Source organism: Bombus impatiens, unplaced genomic scaffold, assembly GCF_000188095.3.
Source record: "Bombus impatiens unplaced genomic scaffold, BIMP_2.2 scf_0044, whole genome shotgun sequence".
Lineage (NCBI taxonomy): Eukaryota > Metazoa > Arthropoda > Insecta > Hymenoptera > Apidae > Bombus > Bombus impatiens.
In genome coordinates this window covers 1,648,865-1,660,643 of record NT_176463.1, presented here as the reverse complement: position 1 = coordinate 1,660,643, position 11,779 = coordinate 1,648,865, and the positions used below count along the sequence as shown (strand labels likewise).

Here is an 11,779-nt window from a genome sequence, read left to right as displayed (position 1 = left end):
TGCTCGAAATACGTCGAAAAATATTTTCATATCGTTTTGTGATCTTATTTTATAATATCCACGATAAATATATAAAAAGAAAAAATTCAAATAAAGATAAGAAACGAATTGTAAATAAATAAATGAAAATAACATTTTCTAACCAAAAATGAATAAAATTCAAAATGAATACTCGGTAAAATATTAAACCAAATTAAACCAAATTAACAAAAATTAAAAATGATAGAATTTTAAAACTATATAACATGAGATAGAAATCTGTATGTATCATTACTTACCGAACGAACTCTTCAAACAGATACAACCTCTTTCGATTCTAATTCGTCAGCTAGATCCGGTAGTGTATCATCGATGGAGGGATTGAACAAATGCAACGATGAGATATCAACACAAACTTGTTACTAATCTTTCCGAAATCAACTTGCTTTCTCTCTGTCGACGAGTATAACGCAGCACAGAAATCGATATGCATCGACACACGGGAAAAAAAATGATCGACCGTCGTCGTTGAAGTAAACGCATGATTCTTCGTTCCTTCTGTATTCACGTGTTTTCTTTTTATAGTGTTCTTTACGTCAAAGCGAGCAGTTGGGACAATGTTATTAGAAGAATACAAGAGGCGGGTGGTAAAATGTCGTTTGAGGACGTCGACGAGGTTGCGTCGTCGCTGTTGAAGAATGGTTCCAAGGTTGAACCCGTTTCCCGTAAAGAGCCTTGATACACGTTAGTCAGTCTGTGATCTCGATCGTTGACCGCTTCGTTCGTGTCACTGTCCAATCTTCGGTCTCCCAGTTTCTTCGAGTGTTTCGGTAGATCCATATCTGAAATAAACGAAATCATTTTAAATTGAATTAATAAAATTTTTCATTTTTCTCGGTTTTATCGAAGAGGACGAAGTTTAATGGAAAATATCGCTCGTCAGATTCTTCATCAATAATAGGAAGAATATAGTGTACTTTTTAAAAAGATATTTAAGATATTATACAAAAAATGGAAATTTATAAACGTGGACTTGAGATGGGTTTACACACACACACACACACACAACGGTATTTTCATGTTATTAAATTTTACTTATAGTATGGCTATATATTTTCTTGCTGCAGAAATTATAAGTAGTGTTTTATCCAAAGCTAGTGGTATAGTACGGTACATGGTCAGAAATCGCGCCACGCATTTGTGTACTCAATTAATAGATTGCAAATCTTTAATCTGAACTCTATTTCTCTTAAATTTCGATATTATGCAACGTATAATATGTAATTAAATTTTGTTCGCGTAAAAAATTCTTTACTCGTGTAAGCAATATTTCAAACATGTGCTGCATAAAAAATTGGCTACACGATACGTTTCGGACTAACGACACGCTTGGTAGTTAGTGGGACAATTTAAGTGACATCAGACGCCATACACTCTTTTTTTTGCACATGCATAACTTCGTGATAGAAACTATACCAGGGTTGTGGAGTGGAGTATTTTCACGCTCGACGTCACATTACATAGGAGGCGGTATTGGCGGAAAAAGAGGAAGCAAGAATGCATCTCTTTGACGAGGAATTTCTATAGTGGATTCAATTTATACATGTATCGACATGTACTCTACTAACACTAATATCTTCTGGGCATCTCCGTGCAACTGTTTACATGCGATATTAAATTTGTGCTGCGGTTTCATAAAAATACTTCAGTTTTTACATCCCCTCCCCTACGGCGAAACCGTGTAACTTGTTATATTAAAATTTCTTTACGATTCTATTGCTTCGTTGTTGGAAAATTTTTGTTTCCGTCAGCGTAATTTCGACTGTCGGGAATTAATTCTAAATGGATCGCGTTTATCTTTGGTTTTTATTTAAATTATCAAGTTTCAAAAATTCACAGTATATAAAAAATAATTGCAAATAATATTGTAGTATCGTAACTACTTTAATTAGTTTATTAATGATAAGTAGATTGAACAGGTGTTAATTGAACAGAGAATAATGTTTGTTAAATATGAACTAATCGCAGCAAACGTATAATAATTAACACAACTGAATAATTAATCAACGACTCTCATCAACGCAATCCGCACTCTCTGACATCTCAACTTATACTGTTATTAATTCGTTCTTTGTCCCCTAGCAACCCCTTGTCTTTTGTCCTAGCCTCACTACATACATGCTCAGCAACCGCTCGTTTATAATTCACACGACACCCCCCAGGCCCCTTATCCATGATGCTACAATATTTGCAAATATTCGGTGAAAAATGATAAAATTTAATAAATCAGTTAGTCTCTGCGTAATTATTCAGAGCTTTGAAATACGAATATGAGGATAGTTATATAAAATATGGAAATATAAATACAGTTTTATATAATATTTTTACTGATTCGAACGAGTATACGATGAATGTCCTATAGGACGTTCTCACCAAAATATATTTAAAAATTTGAATTTCATTTTTATTGCGATTCTCGTGTCGATAAAATTTCAGACGTACACATAAACTTTCTGATATAAAATGAAGATAATAAAAATGAAAGAAGTTTCTCATTTGAATTATAGAATTCTTGATGACTTCATGCTTAATTTAAAGAAATATCAATCGATCATATAATAGATTGATACTAATTATATACATATTAATATTCATCTACTATTTCTAATAAAATAATTCTTCAAAGCCTTTATAACTAGTAAAGAAACAATTTGTTCAAACTATCTTAAGAATCGTCCGATGTTCAGGTAAAAAAAAGAAAGGAAGGAAAAAAACAAAAAGAAACTGCAATCTTCCATCGCGATAACGCAAGGGCCATGTGTTGCAAAATTGACACACCAGAAATTGGAAAAGGCGAAACGGGAAGTTTCGTCGCTTCCGCCGTACTCTTTCGATATTGTTTTCTAAAATTATTATATACCCCAAGTAATTCACCGAAATTACGAAAATACAAAAGCAAGCAAACCAGTTTTCTCCCTTTATTTAGCGAGGGGAGATAAAGCAAGAATAAGGAAATTCGTTAAAGCGACATTTCATTTGCAACTTTTTTCAATTAATCTAAATAATCGAATTTTGTTTCTTAACATCGTGTCTACGAAAAGTAATGTCACGAGTTCGCTTAATACTTTCCTCGTCACCATTTCTCTTACCTAGATTCTATAACTCTTCTTTTAAATAAATTATAACATTATGATAAACTATATTGTATATTATTTGATCCTTAATGACTTAATTACACACAATAGATTGATCTTACAAAAACGCGAAGTCGCGAAGAAAAACTCTTTGCATCCATCGTTGTCGTTGAAAACTGGAAGATATCCTTAACGTTATCATCACGACCCTTCGGCAAAGCCATCAAGATACGAGTAGAAATGGCGCACGTCTTGCGGCATAACCGCTTCCAAAAAAGTGGAACCCATTCTCGGTTCTATCCTGCATCGAAAATTTGCCGGCTGGCGCCCGCAAAAAGCCTAATCGACCAAGCAAAGCGTAACGAGCAATTTGCAGGCCGGATTCAATTTATTGCGTATACACTTCCGCGATCGGATCTGGCCCCGGACAGATGTTGCGGGGCTGGAAGCTGAAAAGAAGAAGCAGGAAAAAGAAATCGCGAGAGGTGGTGGAACGCTCGACAAAGGGGCACGAGAAAACGAGACATTGCCACAGGGTGGAGGAGAGGAAGGCTGGAACGAGGGGGAATGGAAGGGTGAAACGTGCGGCAGCTCGTCGAAATAGCAGTTTAGCACTGATAGCACTTGGCGGACTTTTATCGATCATGTCTGGCAACAGATGGCTCACCCAATTCCCGGCGGCGCGTTTTGTCTGGCCGGCCTGATAAACGATAACTAATACGGAACAGAAGAAGCAGCAGCAAGAGAAAAGGGAAGAGAGATGTAGCGTTGGGGTAGGATGGGCCGGCGGTTGGATATTGTTTCGCGGACTTTTAGCCCTTGACGTGACGTGCCAACATCTCTCGCCACTGTCGTCCCACCCTCCTCTATGCGATGCTTCCTGCTACTGCTATACTCCTATATATCCTCTCCTTCTCCATCTGTACCCTCTTTTTTCTCCTCGTTTTCTCTTCTAGCCAGCCTCGATCGTGTCTGTTGTACAGGGTGTGCCACCCACGACCGCATCTCTGATTTACTATTCTCCTCTCTGCAGACATGCTTGTGGTTCTTTGTCTATTTGATTGTTCGATTTGTTCGTCCATTTGTATATTTGGAGGGTTTGAAATCATGTTCGTATAACTCGGGTATTACCGTTATATTTTTACAATTTAAAATGGCGTTTCGTGCGTATTAAATAAGCTAACATATAATAGCGTAAATGATGCGGCTTTTTTTAGAGTTGAGTTTAATAAAACGATAACGAATTACTTAGTTTATATATTAAATATTAAATGCGCACTGATATGCGTTTATTCAAAATTATCAAAATAAATAAGAATTTCTATACTTTTATGTACATCATAGTAAAGAACGTTCAATTTCTTTTCGATTTAAAAATAAAGCATCGAATAATGTACTACTCTGATGAATATTAGTTTTATTCCTAGTGTAAATGATAAATCATTCAGTATTCTGCGATCCATCTTTTATCATCCTATGTAATAGATATCGTTACTAATTCAAACTCTCCAGTTTCCAAATTACAAGTTTATCAAATGGTCTAAGCGACCACGGTACAACAACCGGGAGAAGTATGCTTCCTATAGTTCACTTTAACTCATTAAGATTCTCGGCCAAAAATATTTCAAACAATTATCAAACTATTTCAATCATTGCATCCTGCTCTCAGCTTGAAACTTAGCCAGAATGTTGAACACAATTGACCTGTTATAGGTCACAATCAGACTCTGTGTTCAAGTGTAAAATTCCACCCGTTACGTTTCTCTGCTTTCTTTTCTCCCGTCGTTCTCTTCACGCTCCGTTTATACCTTCGCTTCGGTTTAACGGTTAATCCCCCGGGTTTATCTGATCGCGTGACTTCAACGAGAAGTTGGAGCACGCCGCGCGAGCCAGGACAATCTTTGCATACACACTCCCCGTGGACGATAATACACGCGTCGGCTTTGTTAGTTTACACGGCTTACGCGATAAAATTTCCGTCATTAAATGCGGGGGCGTAGTCGATTCGCGCGCTGATAATGGACTGTGTGTTACAGTGATTTCCTTGTAAATACTTAAACTCGGTTTTACTCCACTTGTTACGTCTTTCTGGATATCGTCTGATTCGCGCCTGAACGCCCAACGCGCACCGCGTGCCTTCGTCACGGCAACCATAATCATTCTCTTTCATCTCTTTTAGATTGAAATGTTACACAGTTAATATTTTTCCTCTGTTTTTCTTTTTGAGATAAACATTGATTACGATAACACATAGGACGTAGATAAGTACGATTATCTTGAAGTTTGAATTTTGTTTCATAATTTCGTCCCTGTGGATTTACACCATGTAGTTCGTCGTAATAAATTCGATCATTTTAAAGTTGCAGTTTCATTATACAACATACACGTGCAACATACGCGTTGTCCTGCGCAACTTTTATTCGAAAATTTATATTGCTAAGTACGGCCAGCAAACAATATGTCGTGACAAGTTGCACGTTTATTTGGAAATGAAATTCCCTTTTTGAGCGCACTCGGGATTTTTCATCGTACGAAACAAGTGGGACGGAAATGGCTAACGAAATTTTATATTTAGAAAATTATCACTCCGCCGATAATTATGCCGATGGGTTTACAAACATTTTTTATTGCTGACCTACTCAAGATAATCTAGAGTATTTGATCAACTGGAAAGTTAATGAATTTTGTAGATATTTACAGGATCATTATTAGTATGTTTTATTTAACATTCTTTCATTGGACTTTAATTTAAGTTTGAAGAATGAAGTTTCGAATATACGATAGGTTTCGTATTTATAACACGTACGAGCGTAATTATATAGAAAATTTTAATACGCGAGTTTAACCGTAACGATTATATTCATAAACTTAGCTCTTCGAAGTAATGCATATTGTTAACTCGAAATTATCTTTCTCCATCAATCGTTCCATCAGATTAGAGAGGATTTTGACACTTTCATTCCGTGTATATTCTATATTATATCGAGATAAAATATCGCGACACTTCTCTAAAAGTGTAGTAGAATACGTCCCTCGCTAAATTGCAAATTACTATTCAGCCAATAAAACGTCAGCTTTATTTTGTTTAGAATAAAAATCTATCGTTTCGCGGCACGATACGAACGATATATACGTGTGACATTGTTTTTGCTTGCCGATAGTCGAACGAACATTTCCGCGTTGGGAGTCGCAACGAAACAAATTTGGATTTGCGTTAGAGAACTAAACCGGAGCAGACGATAACCATCGGTTTCGCAAAAATAAGCAGCTTGGCCAATTTCAACCCGATACTCCAGCTATTACGCTCAAATTAATAATCAATGCTAATTGCCATTGTCATTAGGTGAACGACCATTACACCATATATATCGTGAATAACTATGTCATACGATCTACTTTGTCTGCGTTTTCCGGTTAACCGAGAAATTTTGCAGAATTCAACGAAATTTATTCGCTGCTGCTTGTTTCAAGAAATATCACATTTTATTTCTATCATCGGGAATCGTTATTATTCGCGATATCTCCCGTATATCAACAATGCGACTATTTCAATTATTCTGTACGAACATTTATCTTTGATTTGCATGTAAATTGTTAACAACGGTTCTGAATAATCCGCATACGCCGTGAAACCTGACAGTTTGACGTATACGCGAATTATTATTCTTCCACGTGTTGGTTTCCTACTTTTTCATAAAATTGTTGCGCGATAATATAACTTTGTATCGCATAATATTATAAAACTTTGAAAGCAGCAATGAGAATTTATATCAGTTTTTATAATAATGCATAATTACATTATGATACGGAAGGTTTAGCGCAGAAATGGGACAATCGCATTTTGTTCGGTAAACAAGAAAAGTATAGAAAGCAAATGTTTTTTCGCATGATAATAGCGGCAGTCGTTAATGTTTTAATGTTCAGAAGTGTAGGGATGATAGAGCGGATGACTGTTACAGGAGACTGAACTATTATTTTATTGCTAGCTAAGAAGAACGTTCGCTCATACTCGCTGTACCGTTCACTTACACTAGCTGGCAAAGACTCTTTTGTCTTCACGCAGGCAGTCGCTGTAAGCACACACATACACACACCCACACATCCGCATGCATATCCCTTTTGGCCTAAGCCAACGTGCCTCACAAGGATTTCACGTGACCACCAACACGTCATCGCCTGCTGACCTTAAAGCTAAGCAGACAACTATGGGCGGTCGGTTCTCATCACCCATAGCTCTGTTCCCGCGAACTATCTACGATGTACCATTTATCCTAACTTATACACTAACACCATAGAAGCATGAAGTTTTTTCTATTAAAGTCTATCTTTACGCATAGTATTGTTGAACTAATGATTTTATCTTTAGAACCGCTTTTTCTCTAGATTCTTTATGTGTGATTTAATCGTATGCATATTTTCATTTTTAAATCAAATACGAATTTAATTTGTTAGTTTTCATTTATTAGATTTTTGATTAGATTTAATTTAGAATTTAATTTCTAGGTTTCTTTACAAAAATATAATCCTCGTTGTATACATTGATAGTGTAGATTTCTTTGTTTTTTTTTTCTATTGTACATTTTTCTGATTGAAAGCAAATAATGGCATATTCCTTTCTCCTCGATGATCCATAATAAACAGTGATTAATTAGCAATTAAGATAGAAATATAATTTTATTTTATTTATACTACGCTTTGTGTTGACTCTCCTCAAGCCGTACTATAATTTTTATCACATTGTCTCTAATTAAGCGAGTGTAACGCAACACATATATGCGATCCAATTAACATTGGATTGCGCAGAATCGCGATTTCGTGAGACACGTTTACCATATAGAACGTATTAAAAGAGAGAAAAGAAAACGAAATAATACTAATAAATAATTTTTCTGAAGAAGAATTTGTAATTTGAATATAATTCAATAAGCGAATATTCCTTATTTTATTTTTTTAAATAAATGTGAAAATTAAGAAAGCTGAAGTAATACATTCCAATGTGTATAACTGTTAATATTATTCACCTTTTAATTCACATTTATCATCGCTTCATCTTTTTATCTCGTAATTAACAACACCCGGCCATCCTTTAGAAGTCCGATATTCCTTGCGAACTTTGTTTTGTTCTCTTTTGTTAGCATTCCTAACGAAATTCCGTTTATCGAAACAATTTCATATAAAAAAGCCGCGCATATGTGTATTATGGGGGCGTGCCTGTAGTCGCGAAGAAGAAAAATTCTTTTTGATAGGTAAACATAAACGGAGGTAGAGGAAGAAGTTGGAAAGCACTGAAGTTGAGAGTTTGCGATCCTCGTAAACGTATTATCCATGAGAACTCACCGTAAATTCGAATGTTTCCCTCTGCGTCGCCGATCGAGTTCTTTGAGATGCACTTGTAACCACCGAGATCCTGTTTCTGTAGATTCATAATTACCAAGCGCATCTGTACACTGTACACGGATGTCTTCACTTCTGACATCGAGTATTTGTGATTGCTAATTATCATTTCGCCTGAGACAGAAAAAGGATTTATATTTTTAAAAATTACCTGCTGAAACATCATACAAATTTTCAGTACTTTGGACGATCATAATTTTATTTGTACGATTATAGCATTAAATAAATAAATGTATAAAGTAGGAGTTTCTAAGTTCTTTCGTAATCACGTGAACACAAACCATCGTCATATGGTTGTTAGCGCGTAACGTACAACATTTACACGGATAATTTTCTCTATATACACACGAATGTCTTTTCGTAGCGTGTGCATACTACAAAAATTGCTCCACGTATTTTCTTTTCTTAAACTAAAAAATTATTCAAGCATTAATATCTAAACTACGAGAGGAACGCCAGATTTTATTTTTACTAGAAATAAATGGATTTCCAACGTATACTAAAATACGTCAAGCGTCGAACTTTATATGGTTTACTATAGAAAAATTGTTAAGGCATTTCAATGGTAAACAAATACCAATTAAACAAAGGTAAAAGCACTGTTCTTTTTTCATGGTTCTTTAACATTTTAAAATAATCCGTATATATAACTAATTTTCGCGAAACAATTTTATATAAAACGTACCAAATTGTGCTAACTTCGTTCCACAAAACGTTACACCATAAGAAAGTAAAGAAAGTGTCCTAAGGATCCCGTAGAATGGGAATTTTCGAACCGTACAATGCTCGGCTTCGCTTCGCATTTAAATTTCTGTACGTGACTTATCTTCGTGGCTCGCCAGCGAACACGCTTCGGCGAATTATTATTTTACTCAGCCAGCCAACGAAAATTCAGTTTCCATCGCGTGCGATTTAATAAACCTATCTATCGATTCATGTTCTTCGACTCGAAAAATAAAATCTTATGTCTGGTTTTTATACAGTGGTGAACAAAGGAAAGTTTAAAATACATCATAATTTGATAAAATTAAATTATGTCTAACAAAGGAAGAAAACAAATTTGACAAGTGCAGTGTGAATGAACTTTGGATATTTATACATATTCGTATTTTTACAAATAGTAACAAAAGAGAAATATTTAAATAAAAATGTGTCGTATCATTCAGATAAGTTATTATATGTATTTTATTCTTGATATTTACATAAATATTCTTGCACATTTATACTCGATATAAATACATGAACAACAATAATTTAATAGTAAATAATTTGTCCATATTAAAGTAGATGGTAATTATCAATATAATAAAGAATTTCTAGTAAATACAGAATTTACTAATACTTCTATGTACAACTGTCTTTTGTTCAGAATTGCTTCCTTCTAGAAGCTATTTCGTTAGAACTATAATACTCTACAGCTTTAGTAATATTTTTCGAAATGAGGAATAAAACTAAACGACGGTGGAAACAGTTAATTGAATCTTACCTGATGCGCGTGTCCAATAATTAATGGCCTTCGGAGAAGCTTCGACGAGACAAACCAGCGTTACGTTGGTTCCAGTTGGCGCGCCGACTAGCTGGTTTGGTACTTGAACCATCGGGTGAACTGCAATTTATCGCGACGCCATTAATCAATGGCCGAACATAAAGTATACGTATATGTAATAATTATCGGGCACGCCGCGATTTGTCACCTGTCATTGATACGGTTCAATGAAATGTAACGCGCCGACACGTTCGGGTTAAAGTAAATTCGATCACGTGAAATTGCGTACGACGATCGTCGGATTTCAGGAAATTTATTTTCGATATGACGCTGTTTGCACCCCACCGATACATACTGATAGAAAATTCAATAATTGTGGAATATAAGTAGCCTTTTCTAAAGTTGAACTACAGAAAGTGGCTAATATTAAATTCCTAACGTGTATTTATTTTTGTTCTATCCTCGGCGAGAAGACCTGATACTGTCTTAATAGAACCTGTTTCATGTGTTTAACAGAATATATTTAAATTCTCTTGCAAACTTATATCATCGTAAGCAATATAACGAGACTCTGAGATACTATTTAAAAAAAAGAAATATTCATATATTATCCTATATACATATATCATTTATACACATTTACCTCTGTTTTGGTACTATTTCGGAATTTTAAGTACAAACTGTCATTTTTTATAACACCATCTCTCATTCTGGTCCAAAGATTTCTAGCCACCGAAAAGTATAAAGCAAAAGGAACAATGAAAAAAGATATTACATAGACAAATCGCTATAAGAATAAACGAATGTACTGCTATCTCGAAATTCCTTTATTCTAATAGTTCCTTTATTCTTCCCTATTAATTCGCAGATCATAAGTTCTATTATACTAATCTACGTATTAAAGAATCAACTATATCCAAAAACTATTAATCACCAAACATACAACTTTTCTTTAAATTTCACCGTGTTCGTCACCTCCTCAGCCACAAATCTACCTATAGCACACATTGCGTCACGCAAACTACAAGAACGCAAAGTACGTTGCATCGCGATACGAAGTCGCGCAATCGTAATTTCAAATTTCTACCAGTATATTCCTCATTTCCAACAGACTTTCAAATCTGCGTCAACTTTGCTCGCACTACCACTGACAGAAGCTCGCGATATAACGCAGGACTCGAGGTCGAATTAAATATAAGACAAGCATTTGTTACAAAGTTACTCGAAACCGTGTCACACGCGTAAGAGTCATTTTCCCGATGAAACGCAGCTGGATCATATTCATTCTGTACAATTGCGCCATGGTACAGTCTCCTCTCTAATAATAAGAGAGTGAGAGAGAGAGAGAGAGAGAGAGAGAGAGAGAGAGAGAGAGAGAGAGAGAGAGAGAGAGAGAGAGAGAGAGAGAGAGAGAGAGAGAGAGAGAGAGAGAGAGAGAGAGAGAGAGAGAGAGAGAGAGAGAGAGAGAGAGAGAGAGAGAGAGAGAGAGAGAGAGAGAGAGAGAGAGAGAGAGAGAGAGAGAGAGAGAGAGAGAGAGAGAGAGAGAGAGAGAGAGAGAGAGAGAGAGAGAGAGAGAGAGAGAGAGAGAGAGAGAGAGAGAGAGAGAGAGAGAGAGAGAGAGAGAGAGAGAGAGAGAGAGAGAGAGAGAGAGAGAGAGAGAGAGAGAGAGAGAGAGAGAGAGAGAGAGAGAGAGAGAGAGAGAGAGAGAGAGAGAGAGAGAGAGAGAGAGAGAGAGAGAGAGAGAGAGAGAGAGAGAGAGAGAGAGAGAGAGAGAGAGAGAGAGAGA

General features: G+C 35.8%; 1 protein-coding gene across 3 annotated transcripts in view; it reads right to left on the bottom strand.

Moving 5' to 3' along the window:
• Positions 1–555: 555 nt before the first annotated feature.
• The window catches only part of LOC100742126 (lachesin-like), a 184,238-nt gene continuing 173,014 nt past the window's right edge, over positions 556–11,779 (bottom strand). For 2 of the 3 annotated variants that reach the window (XM_012390803.3, XM_012390798.3), the window contains exons 7-9: positions 9,994–10,113; positions 8,451–8,621; positions 571–821 (exon numbers count right to left, since the gene is read on the bottom strand). In XM_012390803.3, coding sequence (XP_012246226.1) covers positions 571–821; positions 8,451–8,621; positions 9,994–10,113 — 542 coding nt within the window. Of the gene's footprint in view, positions 822–8,450; positions 8,622–9,993; positions 10,114–11,779 lie in introns of all 3 variants that reach the window. The other variant, XM_024370563.2, reaches the window with a different exon arrangement.